The 19,270-nt window shown below is 47.0% G+C and overlaps 1 protein-coding gene across 9 annotated transcripts in view; it reads left to right on the top strand.

The window, feature by feature from the left end:
* Nucleotides 1-19,270, top strand: part of cul2 (cullin 2) — a 100,347-nt gene that overhangs the window by 14,618 nt on the left and 66,459 nt on the right. For all 9 annotated transcript variants that reach the window (XM_038798297.1, XM_038798292.1, XM_038798295.1 and 6 more), the window contains 2 exons: nucleotides 16,519-16,624; nucleotides 17,546-17,628. In XM_038798297.1, coding sequence (XP_038654225.1) covers nucleotides 16,519-16,624; nucleotides 17,546-17,628 — 189 coding nt within the window. The remainder of the gene's footprint in view (nucleotides 1-16,518; nucleotides 16,625-17,545; nucleotides 17,629-19,270) is intronic.

Below are 19,270 nucleotides of genomic sequence, written 5' to 3'. Positions count from 1 at the left end.
ATATCTTTGGGGACTTGTGGGAGGAAACCCAGGCAGACACTGAGAGAACATGCAGACTTCGTACAGACAGTGACCCAAGCTGGGAATCAAACCTGGTGCTGTGAAGCAACAGTGCTAACCACTGTGATACCCATGTGATTAAGTCTGTGACAGTGGTGGCATACTTGTTTAGGTTGGCCATGAGTTCGTGAATATGGACCATTCCACTGACTCCAAGCAGTCGTGTAGGAGCTCTTCTGTTGCCTCGGACCAGCACTGCACGACCTTCTTAACCGGATTATCCCACTTAAGTTTCTGCTGGTATTCTGGGAGAAGAAACATTGACTTATGGTCAGGTTTTTCCGATTTGCAGTCGGGGGACGGATCGGTAGGTGCCCTTGATGTTTGCGCAACAGTGGTCAAGAATGTTGCCGCCCCTGGTGGGGCAGGTGATGTGTTAGTAGAATTTTGGCAGTTCTCTCTTGTGGTTGGCCTGGTTGAAGTCCCCGGCCACGATGAACAAAGCCTCCAGGTATTCTGTTTCACTGTTACTTATAGCGGTGTACAATTCATCAAGCACCTTCTTCACTTTCTCCTGGGGTGGGATGTAGACCGCTATGATGTTGGCAGAAGTGAACGCCGTGGAAAGTGGTATGGGCGGCACTTTGCCGTCAGGTATTCCAGGTCCGGGGAGCAGTAGTTCCCCAGGGTCGCCACGTCCCAGCAGCAGGAGGAGTTGATGGGGAGTCAAACCCCTCCACCCTTTGCTTTGTTCGATGACGTCTTGCGGCCTATCCGGTGCATTGAGAAGCCGTCGGGTTGTATGGCACAGTCCGGTGAGGCAGGATGACCCACGTCTCTGTGAAACCGCGCACACAGCAGTCTCTTCCTGAGGCAGATGGAACTTGTTTTTGATCGTTATTGCTTGGTGCTAATGTGGTGCAAATGTTGCCTACACAGTTCTAAATGTAGTTTCTTTTTAAAACATTTAAAAAGTGTGAGCAATTGAAAAACTAATTATGTGGGAAACATTCTGATGTGACTCGTGTAGTTGGAACAGCCCTTAAACAGCCACTCAGTGCTGAGCAGTGAAAGTGCGAGCTTTTCATACCAGCTTTGAATTAAGATATTCTTGTAGGATATGAATTTACAAGCTCCCTTAAAAATACAACTTCATGGAGTGGCACGGTGGTGCAGTGGTTAGCACTGTTACCTCATGGAGCAGAGGATCGGGATCGAACCTGGGTCACTGTCCATGTGGAGTTTGCACATTCTCCCCTTGTGTGCGTGAGTCTCACCCCCACAACTCAAAGATGTACAGGGTAGGTGGATTGGCCACGCTAAAGTGTGCCTTAATTGGAAAAAATAAATAAAACTGCAGCTCTTTAGATATCTATGAGTGATGAAATATTGGTACAAGACGCTATTCATTTGCTAATTACAGTGTAACAGCAGCAGTGTAGCTTCGAATCACAGATTATACAGCTCAGAAAAGGACTATTTGGTCCATTGTGCCTGTGCTTGCTCTTTGGTAGATCTCCCTTCCTCTTTCCCAGAGCCCTGTGGATTGTTCTGCTTAAAATATTTATCTAACTCCCTTTGAAAGCTGCTATTGAATCTGCTTTCACCAGCCCACTGAACCTGCTACCACCAGCCTATCAGGCACTGCATTCCAGATCACCGCACATTTCTGTGGAAATAATACTTTTCTCTCTGCCTCTGATTCGTTTGCCAAACACTTTAAATCTGTCATCTCATTGCAAGCCCTTCTGTCATTGGAATCAGTTTCTCCTTAATTACTCAACCTTTTGTGATTTTGCCCATCTCTTTTTTTAAAAATTTCTTTCAAGTCTCAGAATTGCATAGAATTTACAGTGCAGAAGGAGGCCATTCGGCCCATCGAATCTGCACCGGCTCTTGGAAAGAGCACTCTACCTAAGCCCACACCTCCACCCTATCCCCATAACCCAGTAACCCCACCCAACACGAAGGGCCATTTTGGACACAAAAGACAATTTATCATGGCCAATCCACCTAGCTGCACATCTTTGGACTGTGGGAGGAAACCGGAGCACCCGGAGGAATCTCACGCACACCCGGGGAGAACATGCACAAAGACAGTGACCCAAGCTGGGAATCGAACCTGGAACTCTGGAGCTGTGAGGCATTTGCGCTAACTGCTATGCTACCGTACTGCCCTACTAGGCTACCGTGCTGCCCTTGACTCCCTCTGCTCTGAGAACCATCCCAGCTTCTCTTAAAAACAAATTACTGGAAACCTGAAATACAGAAAGAAACAGAAAATTCTGACGATACTCAGGTTTGGCAGCAGCTGCGGAGAGGGAAATGGAGTTAAAGTCGCTCCACGCAATCAAAGCCTCAGAATTGAACACCGTGAGTTCAGCTGAGACCCAACCAATATTTTTTTTTTTAAATTTTAGCATGGCATTGTTGCTTTTGTATTCTGTCTCTTACTAAAGCTGATGGTTCCATATGCTTTATTAAGAACCTTCTCATCTGTCCTGATACCTTCAAGGTTTTGTGTGTATGTACACCCAGCCTCCAATCCTGTCCCTCACCTCCATCAAGATTGTGCCATTTAGTTAATACTGGTTCTCCTTGTTGTTCTTTTAGCTGAAGAATTTTCTTCATTAAATTTAATTCATCGTGTGTCTGCTCTTTTGACCAGTATGTCTATGACATCCTGCGATCTATTACGGTCCTCTTCCATTTGAATTTCACGTCATCCACAAACTTTGAAATTGTGCCATGTACACCCAGATCCAGGCCATCAATATATATCAAAGAGCAGTGGGTCTCATACCACCCACTGTGGAACACCGTTGTATACTTCCCTCTAGTCCGAAAAGCAACTTTCAAAGTAAAGTTCCAGGCGAGCGACCACATGGAAGCGATGACTGTTAGAAAACTCAATATTTGTTTAACCTACTGGACACAACGCTTACTCCGGGAAGGGTCATCTGTGCCCGGCCCACACCTCGGCCTTGGAACTTATGTCCCATGGAACTCTTGCCTAAGGTTCAGCTCCATTCCCTCATCTGGGGAGATCATATTCAGGTGAGGCCACGAGGACTCTGATGTGGCCTCCGATCAGGTTATAACGGCCCCCCCGCCCTGCAGGTCCGATAGATATAGAGAAGTACAGCACAGAACAGGCCCTTCGGCCCACGATGTTGTGCCGAACTTTTGTCCTAGGTTAATCATAGATCATAGAATTTTGGACACTAAGGGCAATTTATCATGGCCAATCCACCCAACCTGCACATCTTTGGACTGTGGGAGGAAACCGGACTACCCGGAGGAAACCCACGCACACACGGGAAGGATGTACAGACCCCACACAGACAGTGACCCAAGCCGAAATCGAACCTGGGATCCTGGAGCTGTGAAGCAATTGTGCTAACCACAATGCCACCGTGCTGCCCTTAAGAACAAATTAATCTACACTCCATTATTCTACCCTAATCCATGTACCTATCCAATAGCTGCTTGAAGGTCCCTAAAGTTTCCGACTCAACTACTTCCACAGACAGTGCATTCTATGCCCCCACTACTCTCTGGGTAAAGAACCTACCTCTGACATCCCCCCTATATCTTCCACCATTTACCTTAGATTGTCCATTTTGATGCTTGGAGGAGGAAAAGTCCTTTACACTCCTTGCATGAGGCTGTTCCGGACCTGGGAACGGTGTTTTCGGGCCGAACACCTGAGTGGGTCCACCGTGTGGGAGTCGGCAGCCTCCACCGGATCCGTTACGACCTCAGTTGGCAAGGTCAACATGTCCGAATGAGTCGACATCCCGCATCTCCAGACCGAGGGGCTAGTCTGCCGCATTGGGTGTCAACTGTGGCTGCGCTGGAGAAAGAGCCACAATTGAACGTTGGGCCTTTGGCTTTCCCTTGAGGACCTGTAGGGCACTGCTGTGGAGGTTGTCCGTGTACTTATTCAATTCCTTTCCCTGCACACTTATCGAATCACGAAACCGGGCCCGATCGCCACACCACCAGCCTCCTGGATCCGCACAAATTTCACAAAAATACTGCGTCGCCCGCAGAACATTCCCTCACTGACCTGGGTTGACATGTTTCGGAGTGTTCCTCCTGGCCATGGACCTTCTTTCCAATGTCTGGCAGGATGAGGCTCAATTGTATGCAGCGGCTGTTTAACAACTCCGAAGGTGCTACCCCGGTAGTGGCGTGAGGTGATGGTGTAGTAACAGAAGAGGAAACGGGCCATGCAAGTCTCTGGGGAACTGGAGGTCTGTTTCCACATTCCTGGAAAAAAAAGTCTGTACCACACATTCAGCCAATCCATTAGAGGATGGTGGTAAGGCATAGTCCTTACATGGTGAACCCCATTCATCTTTATGAAAGTGCCGAATTACACGCTTGAAAGCTGCGGCGATGTCTGACTCTTATCGCCTTAGGAAACCCATGAGTGTTGAAGGTTTGTCGGAGTTTCTCAATCATAGACTTGTGGTGGACCTCCATCCACTTCGAATGGGCATGTACGATAAGTAAGTACATGGCTCCTTGGGAAGGTCTCGGGAAATCCACGTGGAGTCGGGACCACAATCAGCCAAGCCGCTACCATGGGCAGAGTGAGTGAAGCTGCAGGGGCAAGCTTCTGGTGCTCCTGGCACCACGCACATTGTTTTGTCAAAGTTTTGATGTCCATATCTATCCCGGTTTCCTCCCACAAGTCCCAAAAGACGTACTTTGTTAGGTGAATTAGACATTCTGAATTCTCCCTTGGCGTACCTGAACAGGCGCCGGAGTGTGGCAACTGGGGGATTTTCACAGTAACTTCATTTCCGTGTTAATGTAAGCCGACTTGTGACAGGAATAAAAATTAATATTATTATGGCTCCCCCTTATACGTCGCCAACCTCGCATCCATATCTCGCAATACCAAACTGCGAATGCCTGAGCGGACGTGGTCGTGTTGCAGCTGACTATGGAGACCGCGCCCCCCCTGTACCTAGCTCCATCTAGAAAACTATTGGCCCAGATCGTGACCTGAATAGGTGCCAATCGTGGCGCCGATATACAGTGGAGGTGCGGGTTGCCCTCCGCTTGCTCCTCCACAAAATGGCCCCTTCCCAGGGATGGTCATCGGAATTGAGGCAGTGGTCGGGCGGGCTTTCCTGCCAGGGCCTTTTCATCAGTTTCTCTGGGTACCGGTGCGTCTGTCCTGCCGGATGGGCGTCTCTGGTTTGGGGGGGTGAGTGGCGTTAGCGCCTCTCGTCAGGAAAACCCTGATGCTGGTCCGGGCCTCGAGGGGTGCGCATCCTAGTGGCGGGAGTCCTGAACTGCAGCCTGGGGGTGGGTCGGTGCTCTGCGCCAGCCCTGTCGCCCCAGGAATGTCACCGTTTGCCTTGTGTGCCACAATGGCATTAAGCCAAAAGAAATAACACATCCACTCAACAAATTGGGTCCAGTTACCCGTCTCGGTGTCGAACATCTCCTGTTTCCCAATGAGTGGCATACATGCAGTTAGGTTGGAAGCCTCTTGAGGCCTTGTTGAGGTGGGCTGGGTCTGGAGGAAATGGCGTCCTATGCAGCTCCACTTCACCCTTGTCACCAGTGTAAGTTCCAGGCGAGCGAATCGACACAAATAATTACTGTTAAAACTCAACATTTATGGACTTCCGGTGGCGTGAGCGCGCAGGGTGGCCGCCGCCGGCGAAGAACCTCGCGCGTGTGTTGGGCATTGGTCGAGTCACACGAGTATGTGCCGCGTACCTGGTGGGTGGTGTTTCCACGTGTAATGGTGGTTTCCATGTTGATGATCTGGCATGTCTTGCAGAGATTGCCCTGGCAGGGTTGTGTGGTGTCGTGGTCGCTGTTCTGAAGGCTGGGTAATTTGCTGCAAACAATCACACAACTGCATGCAACCCTGCCAGGGCAATCTCTGCCAGACACACAACCCTGTCAGGGCAATCTCTGCAAGACACAACACATCATCAATGAAGATGAACATCTTGCCACGGTCATCCCCACTACTTGCCTTCAAACAACCGCACAACCTCAAACAAACCATTGTTTGCAGCAAATTACCCAGCCTTCAGAACAGCGACCACGACACCACACAACCCTGCCAGGGCAATCTCTGCAAGACATGCCAGATCATCAACATGGATACCACCATTACACGTAGAAACACCACCCATCAGGTACGCGGCACATAGTCGTGCGACTCGACCAATGTAGTCTACCTCATACGCTGTAGGAAAGGATGTCCCGAAGCGTGGTACATTGGCGAGACCATGCAGACACTGCGATAACGAATGAACGGGCATCGTGCGACAATCACCAGGCAGGAATCTTCCCTTCCAGTCAGGGAACACTTCAGCAGTCAGGGGCATTCAGCCTCTGATCTCCGGATAAGCGTTCTCCAAGGCGGTCTTCAGGACACGCGACAACGCAGAATTGCCGAGCAAAAACTTATAGCTAAGTTCCGCACGCATGAGTGCGGCCTCAACCGGGATCTTGGATTCATGTCGCATTACATTCACCCCCCACCATCTGGCCTGGACTTGCAAAATCCTACCAACTGTCCTGGCTTGAGACAATTCACACCTCTTTAACCTGGGATTACCCCCTATCTCTGGATCTGTAATGATTTGATTATCCACAAATGCTCGCATTCCAAGCATTGTCTGGCATCTCTGACTTTGTCTATATAAATGTTTCTGGAACATACCTCTCCATTCACCTGAGGAAGGAGCAGTGCTCCGAAAGCTGTGTTTGAAACAGACCTGTTGGACTTTAACCTGGTGTTGTAAGACTTCTTACTGTGCTCACCCCAGTCCAATTCCGGCATCTCCACATCAAGGTAATTAAGGAATATGTAAGATTCAACTGTACGGGTGAGGTGTCGAAGGCAGTCGGCTCGGAGGCTCTAATGGTGGTGGTGAGGTAATTTTGTTCAAGGACAGGGTGGACTAAGAGGAGAGGTTGGAGTGGCAGAGGGTAATAGATGTGATGTTGGAGGTAGATAGGAGTTATGCAGAGGATGGGGACCCAGCGATGCTGGGGAAAAGGAAGGAACTACAGGCGAGCTTCGACTGACTATCCACCAGGAAGGCGGTGCGCCAACTGAGACGAGCAAGGGGTGCAGTTTATGAGCATGGAGATCAGGCGGTGCGTATGTTAGCAGGTCAACTCCGGATGGGGGCAGCGGCAAGGGAAATTCTTCAGGTAAGGGATAGAGCCGGGAAGTTGGTGGTGGCTCCGGAGCTGATTAACAAGGTTTTTGAGGAGTTTTACGAGAGGTTGTACAGGTCAGAGCCACCCGGGGAAGACCATGAGATGCTGGAATTTCTAGATGGGTTGGAGTACCCCAGGCTAGGGAGGGGGACAGGGCTACATTAGAAGGAGCAATACTGGAGCAGGAGATAAAAGATTGTGATTGGGAGGATGCAGTCGGGGAAGGTGGCAGGGCCGGATGGGTTTCCGGTGGAATATTATAAAAAATGTAAGGATAAGTTGGCACCCCTGATGGTGGGAATGTTTGAAGAGGCGATAGGGAAGGGAGTGCTGCCGCAAACCTTGGGGCAGGCATCGATTTCACTGTTGCTTAAAATGGATAACGATCCAATGGAGTGTGGGTCGTATAGGCCCATATCACTTCTGAGTGTGGACGCAAAGGTATTGGCGAAGGTACTGGCGGTTAGGCTGGAGGTCGATAGGAGTTATGCAGAGGATGGGGACCCAGCGATGCTGGGAAAGAGGAAGGAACTACAGGCGAGCTTCGACCGACTATCCACCAGGAAAGCGGTGCGCCAACTGAGACGAGCAAGGTGTGCAATTTATGAGCATGGAGTATGTTATGAGTATGTTAGCAGGTCAACTCCGGAGGGAGGCAGCGGCAAGGGAAATTCTTCAGGTAAGGGATAGGGCCGGGAAGTTGGTGGCCTCGGGTACTCCAACCCATCTAGAAATTCCAGCATCTCATGGTCTCCCCCGGGTGGCTCTGACCTGTACAACCTCGTAAAACTCCTCAAAAACCTTGTTAACTGGCGGGTAGGCTGGAGGAGTGCCTCCCGAAGATGATAGGTGAGGATCAGACGGGGTTCGTGAAAGGGAGGCAGCTGTTTTAGAATATTAGGAGGGTTTTGAACATCGTTATGGCACTGGCGGAAGGGAAGGAAACAGGTGGTTGTGGCATTGGACGCCGAAAAGGCGTTTGATCGGGTAGAATGGGGGGTACCTGATGGCAGTGCTGGAGCGGTTTGGGATTGGACCAAGATTTGTGAACTGGGTAAAGCTATTATATAAGGAGCCGAAGGCGAGTGTCCGCACGAACAATATCAGTTCGAGATACTTTTCTCTCCACCGTGGGCCGAGGCAGGGATGTCCTATGTCCCCCTTGCTGTTTGCACTGGCGATTGAGCCGTTGGCCATTGCATTAAGAAGTTCAGGAGCATGGAAAGGAATAGTGAGGGGGGGGGATAGAGCACAGGGTGTCCTTATATGCCGACGACTTGCTGTATGTGTCGGAACCGAGTGCGTCGATAGGAGGAATATTGGAGTTACTGCGGGTATTTGGGTCTTTCTTGGGGTACAAGCTGAACCTGGATAAGAGTGAGTATTTTGTGGTGTCTCGGCCGGGAGTGGGGGCAGGGGTGGGGAGGCTGCCATTTCGTAGGGCACTTTAGGTATTTGGGGGTGCAGGTTGCCCAGGAGTGGGGAAGGCTTCGCAGATACAACACCACTAGTTTGGTGGGGAGAGTGAAAGCCGATCTGGCAAGGTGGGATGGTCTCCCTCTGTCATTGGCAAGTCGGGTACAGGCGGTTAAAATGAATGTGTTGCTGCGATCTCTGTTTATTTTTCAATGCCTACCGAGTTTCCTGCCAAAGTCTTTTTTTAGGGAGATTGAGGGAAGGATTATCTCGTTCATATCGGGAGGGAAGGTGGCCAAAGTGAAGAAGGTGCTGCTACAGAGGGGAAGGGCAGGCAGGGGGTTTGGGTCTCCCGAACCTGATGTGCTACTACTGGGCAGCGAATGTGGGGAAGGTGCGGAGCTGGGTCCGAGGGGTTGATTCCCAGTGGGTCAGAATGGAGGAGAGTTTGTGCAGGGGGTCGGGGCTGAAAGCACGAGCAACAGCACCGCTCCCGTAAGCTCCGGGGAAATACTCGGGGAGTCCAGTAATAATAACTTAATTGAAAATCTGGAGGCAGTTTCGGCAACACTTCGGATTGGGGGCAGGGTCAAGGGAAATGCCGATTCGGGAGAACCACAGATTTGAGCCAGGGAGGTGGGATAGAAGCTTTCGGAATTGGGAAGAGAAGGGGATTAAGACGCTAAAAGATTTGTTTCTTCGGGGTCGATTTGCAGGATTGAGGGAGCTGGAAGCAAAGTATGGGCTGGAGCAGGGAGAAGTGTTTAGATATATGCAGGTTCGGGACTTTGCCAGGAAAGAGATTCGGAGCTTCCCGGAGGAACCGGCTTCCACGTTGCTGGAGGAGGTGCTGACGGCAAGGGGGCAGTGTCAGCGGTGTACAGAGCTATGTTGGAAAAGCATAAGGCACCACTTGAGGGGATCAAAGCAAAGTGGGAGGAAGAGTTGGGTGAGGTTATAGAAGTGGGGGTCTGGTGTGAGGTGCACCGGAGAGTGAATGCCTCCACCTCATGTGCGAGGTTGGGGCTGATACAGCTGAAGGTGGTGTACATGGCACACCTCATGAGAGCGAGGATGAGCCGATTCTTTGAAGGGGTAGAAGATGTGTGTGAACGTTGCGAGGGGGGCCCCGCTAATCACGTTCATATGTTTTGGTCCTGTCCAAAGCTAGGGGAGTACTGGAAGGAGGTGTTTAGGATAGTTTCCAAGGTGGTGCGTGTGAAACTAGACCCGGATCCCCGGGAGGCATATTCGGGGTGTCGGACCAGCCAGGGTTGGAAATGGGTGCGGAGGCAGATATCATAGCCTTCGCCTCGTTGATCACCCGAAGGTGGATCCTGCTGGGATGGAGAGCAGCCTCTCCACCCTGTGTCCTGGCGTGGCGGGGGGACCTGTTGAAATACTTGACCCTTGAGAAGGTTAAGTTTGAACTGAGGGGAAGCTCTGAGGGGTTCTACAAGTCATGGGCATTATTTATTATGCACTTTCAAGAACTGGGTAACATCGAACATTAGTTGGGGGGATGGGTGGGGGGGGGGGGAAGGGGAGGGGGGCAGTGTATATTAAAGATGGCTGCGGGTAATCCCTGATTCCTTTTTTGTCATTTGTTTATGTTAAAATGCGGGCTGATTGGGGGTTGGTGGGAGGATTGGATCGTTGTTATTGTTATGGGGTTTGATATATTTGTTGATTATTGTTTGTTGTTGGTGGGTGTAAATTCGGGAGAAAAATTGTGAAAAATGAGGAGAACAAAAATATATATTTTTAAAAACTCAACATTTATTGACCTACGAGATATGACTCCTGCTCTCCGATGGGTCACTCGTGCCCAGCCCACACTTGGGCCAGGGTATTTATGTCCCATGGAACCCTTGCTTAAAGGTGTAGCTCTGCCCCCTTATCTGGAGAAGTCCTATTCAGGTTAGGCCATGGGAACTCTGATGTTGTAGATCCTGTGGCCTCCGGTCGGGTTACAACATAAAATTAGTCTCCGCTTTCTGCTCCATAACCAGTTTCCTTGTCATACCATCACTATTCCTTTGATTTCTTAATGTGACATTTTTTTTCTCTCTGAGCCTTTTAGCTTTGCACATACCCCCAGTTATCTTTGAATTGGTCTGAAAGGTATGGATAGTTTGGTGAATAATCATGCGGCAGTTGTGATTCAGAACATTCTGGGAACAATTAACAGCTTGTTTTAGAGGTTCACGTAGTCGAGGCAATAGGGAACGTCAACTTTTGCTGTAGCATACTTTGCAATAACTAATTTACAATCTTTATTGGTGTCGCAAGTAGGCTTACATTAACACGGCAACCAAGTTAACTATGAAAATCCCCTAGTCGCCACACTCTGGCACCGGTTCGGGTAAACTCGGACAATATAACAAGATTGGGACAGCAAATGGGAGTTACACAATCATAGAATCACTGCAGTGCAGAAGGAGGCCATACAGCCCATCGAGTCTGCACTGACCCTCTGAAAGAGCACCCTACCTAAGTTCACGCCCCCCACCCCATAACCCCTTAAATCCACCTAACCTTTTGGACACTAAGGGGCAATTTAGCATAGCCTAACCTGCACATCTTTGAATTGTGGGAGGTAACCAGAGCACCCGGAGGAAACCCACGTGGAGAGTGTACAAATGCTACACAGACAGTGACCCAAGGCTGGGATTGAACCTGGGTCCCTGGTGCTGAGAGGCAGCAGTGCTAACCAATGCCACCCTGAAATGTTGGTGTTTATTGCAAGGGGAATGGAGTATAAAAGTACCGAAGTGTTACTATCAGTTGTATAGGGCTTTAGTGAGAGAGCCATCTGAGGTACTGTGTACAGTTTTGGTTTCCTTGCTTAACAAAGGATTTGTTGCATTAGAAGCAGTTCAGGGAAGGTTCACTTAGCTGATTCCTGGGATGAAAGGGTCGTTTTGAGAGAAGGTTGAACAGTTAAAGAGTTTAAAAATATGGAAGGTGATCTGATGGAAATATAAAATTTGTTGAGGGGACTTGACATGGTGGATGCAGGGAGGATGTTTCCCCTGGTTGTGAGTCTCGAACTGGGTGACACAGTTTAAAAATCAAAGGTTTCCCATTAATACTAAAATTTTTTCTCTTGAGGGTCGTTGGACTTTGGAACTCTCTTCCTGAGAGAGCAGTGTTGGGCCAGCGAATATATTCACAACTGAGTTAGATATATTTTTGGGAGTCCAGCGTTATTGGAGATGAGGCCACAACCAGATCAGCCGGGGTCCTATTGAATGCCAGAGGAGGTTCGTGGAGCTGAATCACGGAAACTTGATTATGCAGAATGAGTCCATTCGGCTTTGACAAGTCTGCACCAGCTCTCTGAAAGATCATTCTACTTCCACCCACTCCCCTTGCCTTATCCAAATAACCTTGCACATTCTTTCTCTTTAGGTAGCAATCCAATTCCCTTACAAATACCTCGATCGAATATGCCTCCTTCATCCTCTCGGGAAGCTTGTTCCAGACTTCAACCATTCTCTGGGTAAAAACAAAATTCCTCCTATCACTCCCATGCAGGGTAGCATGGTGGTTAGAGCAGGGTAGCATGGTGGTTAGCATAAATGCTTCACAGCTCCAGGGTCCCAGGTTTGATTCCCGGCTGGGTCACTGTCTGTGTGGAGTCTGCACGTCCTCCCCTTGTGTGCGTGGGTTTCCTCCGGGTGCTCCGGTTTCCTCCCACAGTCCAAAGATGTGCGGGTTAGGTAGATTGGCCATGCTAAATTGCCCGTAGTGTCCTAATAAATGTAAGGTTAAGGGGGGGGTTGTTGGGTTACGGGTATAGGGTGAATATGTGGGTTTGAGTAGGGTGATCATGGCTCAGCACAACATTGAGGGCCGAAGGGCCTGTTCTGTGCTGTACTGTTCTATGTTCTATGCTCTACTTACACCTTTTGCCAATTATTTTGAATCTGTGCTCTCTAGTTCTTAATGCTCTCTTGAGTGGGAACAATTTCTGACTATCTTGTCCATATCCCTCAGGATCTTGAAAACCTCTGTCAAGTTTCCTCTCAGCCTTCTTTTCTCCAAGGAAAACAGTACCAAACTATCCAATCAATCCTCATTGCTTCAGTTCTTTAGCTCTGGAATCATTCTTGTGAATTTCTTCTGTACTCCAATGCCTTCACATCCTTCCTCATGTATGGTGCCCAGAACTGGACACAGTACTTCAGATAGCGCTTAACTAGTGTCTTACACAAGTTCAACGTGACTTCCTTACTCTTGTATTCAGTGCCCCTATTAATAAAGCCTAAGATACAATATGATTTATTAACTGCTCTTTCTTTTTTTTCTTTTGTTTTTATTGATTTAGAGGACTCGATTATTATTTTTTTTCCAATTAAGGGGCAATTTAGTGTGGCCAATCCACCAAACCGGCACATCTTTGGGTTGTGGGGAATAACTGCTTTTTCAACATGCCCTGCCATCTTCAATGACTTACCTACATATATCTCCTGTTCCTGTACCTCCTTTAGAGTTTCTCCCTTTTATTTTATATTGTCTCTCCATATTCTTTGTGCCAAAATGAATCAACTTAAAGTTCAAGACTATCCTCGGCGCAATTGACAATGTTTCCAATCTTCGTATCATCTGTAAATTTTGAAATCATGCCCTGATCACTGCAGTGCATGTCATTAATACATATCAGGAAGAGCAAAAGTCCCAACACTTAGCCCTAGGAAACTCCACTGCAAGCCACCTCCATCGTGAAAAACACTAGTCTGCTCCCTGTCACTCAGCCAATTTCTTATCCAAGTGCTTGTTTTCCCCACAAGTCTGATGTGCGGCATTGTATCAAATGACTTTTGAAAATTCATATGTACCACCCTTATCAGCCTTCTCTGTTCCCTCCTGAAAAAACACCAGCAAGTTAGTTAAACATGATTTTCCCTTAATTAATCCATGTTGGCTTTTCTTAATTATCCTGCACTTGTCAAAGTGACTATTAATTTTTTCCCGAACTATAGTTTCTGGAAATTTCCCTACCACTGAAGTCAAACTGACTGGCCTGTATTTTCCGGTTTATCCTTGCACCCCTTTTTGAACATCGGTGCAACATTCACAGTTCTCAAGTCCTCTGGCATCACCCCTGCGTCTAAGAAAGACGAGACATTTATTACTAATGCCTCTGCAATTTCCACTTCATTTCCCTCCGCACGCTAGGATGCATCGTATCTGGCCCTGATACCTTGTCTATTTAAATTGAGATAACATTTCTATCACCTTCTCCCCCTCAATCCCTCAATTGTAAATTTTTCTCCTGTACCAGCTACCATAAGACATCGGAGCAGAAGCAGGCCATTCAGTCATTGAATCATAGAATCCCTACAATACAGAAGGGGGCCATTCGGCCCACCGAGTCTGCACCGATCCTCTGAAAGAGCACCCGAATCAGGCTCCCACCCTGTCCCTGCAACCCCGTAACCACACTTAACCCGTACATCCCATGGACACGAAGGGGCAATTTAGGATGGCCAATCCACCTAACCTGCACATAGTTGGACTGTGGGAGGAACCTGGAGCACCCGCAGGAAACTAACACAGGGATAATGCGCAAATTCCACACAGACAGTCACCCAGGGCTGGAATTGAACCTGGGTCCCTGCCTCTGAGAGGCAGCAGTGCTAGTCACAGTGCCACCGTGCCGTCCATCAAGTCTGCTCCGCCATTCAATAAAATCATGACTAATCTGATGTAATAAAATTCCATTTTTCTGCCTTATCCCTATAACCCTTGATTCCCTTAGTGATTAAAAAATCTGTCTATCTTAGCCTTGAACATACTTAAAGACCCAGAGGCTACAGCTCCCTTTCACCTCAAATCCTGCTTCTATTTCTTCTGATGTTTGGTGCTGAATGATTATTTGCCACCTTGCTACCTTCACTATCTAGAAATCTATTGATCTCTGTCTTGAACATACTCCATGACTAAGCTTCCATAGTCCCCTGGAGCAGAGAATTCCAGAATATTCACTACCCTCTGAGTGAAGAAATTCCCTCTCATCTTAACCCTAAATGCCTTGATCCTTATTCTGAGACTGTGTCGCTTGGTTCTAGAAACCCCACCCGCAGCTAGGCTAGACATTCTTTTCTGGACCCGGCCCATTTAACCCCTGAAGAAGTTTGCAAGTTTGAATGAGATCAACTCTCATTCTTCTAAACTCTAGAGAATACAGGACCACTCTCCTCAATCTGTCCTCGTGGGACAGTCCTGCCACCTCAGAAATTAGTCTGGTAAGCGTCTGCTGCATTCTCTCTGTAAACCACTATATCCTCCTTGGGTAAGAGGACCAAAACTACACAATACTCAAGGTGCAGTATAACCAAGGTTCTATAGAATTGAAGCAAGACCTCTTTACTCCTGTACTGCATTTTCCTTCCTAATTGCTTGCTGCACCACCTGTGTGTTAGTTTTCAGTGACTTGGGAAGAAGGACAGCTAGATCCCTTCGGACAACATCACTTCGCAATCTCTCACCATTTAAGAAATACTATGCTTTTCGTTTCCTCATGCCAAAAAGATAATGTCACCTTATATTCCTCTTGTCTATTCATTAAGCATTGTCAACCCCCTTTGAAGCCTCTTTGAACATTCTCACAACACGTTCTCACCTAATTTTGTGTATTCTGTAAACTTGGAAATATTTCATTTGGCCCCCACATTCAAATAATTGATATGGATTTTGAATAGCAGGATCCCAAATGCTAATTCTTGTGGTGTCCCATGGACTACAGCCGTTCAATAAGGCAGCTCACCACCACCTTCTCCAGGGCAATGAGGGATAGGCAACAAATGCTGGTCTAGCTAGTGACACACACACACCCCAGGAATGAATAAAAACTTCACAGCCTGAGAATGAAAGTGCTGATTGGTTGGCAAGTGGACTCTGATAGGTGGAAATGTTGCCATGAAGCTCGGGACAGTTAACTGCCCCGCTTTGTTCAAATTCTAACCAGGCAGGTCGACTCTGGTCAAGGCATTGTCCTGGGGAATGAACAAAGGAATTGTTTTTCCCTAAGCTTTTGTTGAATTGAAAAAGGCCCAATGTGCCTTTTGTCTACAAAGGACAGGGAGGTTCCTGTGTGTGAATATATATGGCTTCCAGCATGCATAACCAAGCCCAACCTACAATCTTAAATTATTTTTCACTCTAATTCTTAGCACAATCAAAATTGTTTATCAAGTGTTATACAATTGTGGAATGTTAGATACTATTGCTGGAATTTTCCAGTCCCCTGGAAGCGGGTTTTCCTGCGGTAGAGGTAATTTGCCATTGGCCATCAACTGGATCTTCCGGCCTGCCGATCCATATGACTTGCGCATCCTGCTGCCAGTTCCACGACGGCGGCACGGGCAAGTCATGCAAATTACCATTGACTTTCGTGAGACTAGAAGATTCCGCCAGTGGGAAGGCCCAGAAAATCCTGCGCAATGTTTAGAGTTTTGCAAACACGGGCTGATTGGTTACAGTCAGCACTTTGTCTGTTACGAACAGCAGGAAGGGATGTGCTGTTTGATATGATCCACCAGTTGTTGGGATGTACAACCGATTCACCTGGCATGATGCCGTCACTGAAATTCATTGCGTTGCATATTGGTGCTCCAGCACAAAGCACAGCAGCATTTAACTGCGTAATTGTTTCTTCAGTATAGTCACCAGAATAAAGTGAAGGTCAGGAGTTCCTTTGCTTGCATATTTGGGATCATTGACATAGTTGTATACTGGCTTAGAGCTGCAAATGTACAAGATTTGAGCCAGTTGATGACGTCATGACCAGGTGTACATGCGTCATCTTGTACATTTTAGGTAAATATGCGTATGAATGCCCACAGAAGTGCTTGATGTTTTTAAAATGTGCCATTCTCACAGATATCTCAACACACAGTTCATCAAGAAGAACAAATTGACAGAAGCTGACCTTCAGTATGGATATGGTGGAGTGGATATTATTGAGCCACTGATGGAGATCGGAGAGGTAAGCTCTGCTTGGGGAAAAGAAAATCCCTGAAAATAGTTAGACCCACAGCATTAGTCTGATCAATCAGCTTGTTTGAAACTTGCAGTGGAACATTAACTGAAATTATGGAGTTGATAGACCAGTGGGTGTTCTCTTCAGTGCAACATGAGGGTTTTAACTCCCTGGTTACATAATTCATTTGCAGTTTCAAACTGCAGGTACATTTATCCAGATATTGTGGGTGGTTACTAGAATATCATTCAAAGTGAAAGTCACAGGGCAATGCCTCTCAAAATGTCAAATTCTCATATCAGAAGGAATGCATGTGAGCCTCCTTAGAACCAGTAAGTTTGTGGTACCAAAATAGTCCTTCAACCATTATGCCAGGATGGGTTTGTTTCTTTTTCAAGAAATTCAAAACAAAATCTAATGTCCTGTATGTTCCTCTGCTTGAAATTTTTTACACACGTCCTTAAAAATGGAAATGGCCATTGTTTTGGTTTCTCTCTTTCTCTCCCTTGTACATTCTATATTCAATAAATAGCTGCTTTCAGGCTGCAGCTTTGCCATTCTTCTGTGTTCAGTGCTTTGCAGTTTTCAGGCAACAGAAAGTTGTGTCCATTGATAATTATTTCATTTTTTCCTCTCTGCGGAATCCTTTTAATCACTTGTATGACCTCAAGGCAAAAATGATTAGAATTTCTATGCATTTTCAGAAGCAAGTTGAAAAGGTGCTGGAATTCAACAAAATAAATTTGATTATACTGTATTTTTTTAATGATTAGTTTGAGAAATTGAACATGTAGGTTTTGGTTTCTCTTTCTTTCTCTCTTTCTCTTCTTTTTCTCTCTCTCTCTTCCCTGCCCTGTTTGCTTGGTTCTATATTTAGAAATTTGGTGTACTTCAGCCTGGTCCCAATCAATAATTATATATTTCTAGCTAGCTCTTGACATGTGGAAGAAACTGATGATTGAGCCGTTACAGACCATCCTCATCCGAATGCTTCTCCGCGAAATAAAAAAGTGAGTAGATTTCTACTTGGATTAAACATTTTATCTTGCTCAAAGAATACTAGTCACTATTAACATGACCGGCTCTTCTGAAACAGAACGAGTTCCATTTTAATCTTATTTTCAAGCTCAATTATTATGCTTTGAAGACGTTTCTAGCCTTGGTGGCAGAACTCACACAAAATTGTTCTGCAAGGGATGGGTCTGATTGCTTAAAGTGAAAGTAGAAGAATAGAGGATGCTTGCGTCAGAAAATGAGAATGCAGTCAGACTAGTGGGACAAATGTTGCCTCTTTCTATAGGTTTATGGATATTGCAGGGAAGAATTGGAACAGAGTCAGTCTAATTGCTCGTGCTGTATGCTCAGAGTTGAAATTGCCGGTAATCTGATACCTAGTTAGTATAAAATCTGATATGCATAGTAATATTTCATACTGACTAAATAGGAAGTTCTCTTAATGTTTGAACCAAGGCAAGTTCACAGATTTGCATTTGTATAACGCCTTTCGCACAAAAATCAATCAATGTCGTAATGTAGTGAAATATTGCACCCAATTTGCACACATGTCTGGTTGTGACCTTACACCAGAACCAAGAGTATTTGGAGATGCAACAGTTTTTAAGCCAGGTGGGGGCAGCGGGACGGGAAGAACAAATGTTTGATATGGCATGAGACCTTCAATGAAAACGGGATGATGGTAAAGGCAGAAAGAAGTGGCAATGGAACAAAATAAATCTAGGAGGTGATGTAAATGGGAAAGCAGAATCACCACCATCTGAAAAGAGATTGACCTGAACTACATCTCTGCTCTTGGGTCTGCCGAAGAGCCAGCACGGTGGCGCAGTGGCTCGCACTGCTGCCTCACGACGCCGAGGTCCCAGGTTCGATCCCAGCTCTGGGTCACTGTCCGTGTGGAGTTTGCACATTCTCCCTATGTTTGCGTAGGTTTCGCTCCCACAATTCAAAGATGTGCAGGGTAGGTGGGTTGGCCACGCAAAATTGCCCCTTAATTGGAAAAAATGAATTGGGTACTTCTAAATTTATTTCTAAAATGTTCTGCCGAAGGGTCACCAATCTGAAACATCAGGTCTGTTGTTTTGTTCACTGATGCTGCCAGACCTGCTGAGTAATTCCAGTATTTTACCATTGACCATTGAAGCTCAGTGAACACAGGCGGTAATGGATGAGCTGGATGTGGTGCAAGACGAGATGTGGCCAGTGGAGTTTTGAATGCCTTCAGCTTTATGGCGGCAAAGAAGCAGCACATGGCCTCACAGCGTCGAGGACCTGGGGTCGATCCCGGTCACAGTCCTTGTTGAGTTTGCACATTCTCCCTGTGTCTGCATAGGTCTCATCCCCACAACCCAAAAGATGTGCAGGGTAGGTGAATTGGCCAGGCTAAATTGCCCCTTAATGGGAAAAAAATAAATGTGTACTCTAAATTTATATATTTTTTTGAAACTTTAAGGCGGCAAGAAGAGTGCTGGGCATGTCAAGTTTGGAGGTAGCAAAGCAATGAATGAGGGATTCAGGAAGTAATTGATCTTGCCGATGTCTTGAAACATTGTGATTGAAATTCAGGACACCAGGATTGTACACTGTCAGAAATAACAACACAGGGGGGCAGCACGGTAGCACAGGTCCCAGCTTGGA

The sequence above is a fragment of the Scyliorhinus canicula genome, chromosome 5 (assembly GCF_902713615.1).
Source record: "Scyliorhinus canicula chromosome 5, sScyCan1.1, whole genome shotgun sequence".
Classification (NCBI taxonomy): Eukaryota; Metazoa; Chordata; class Chondrichthyes; order Carcharhiniformes; family Scyliorhinidae; genus Scyliorhinus; species Scyliorhinus canicula.
The sequence above is the reverse complement of the archived record's forward strand: the minus strand, read 5'-3'. Positions and strand labels throughout refer to the sequence as shown.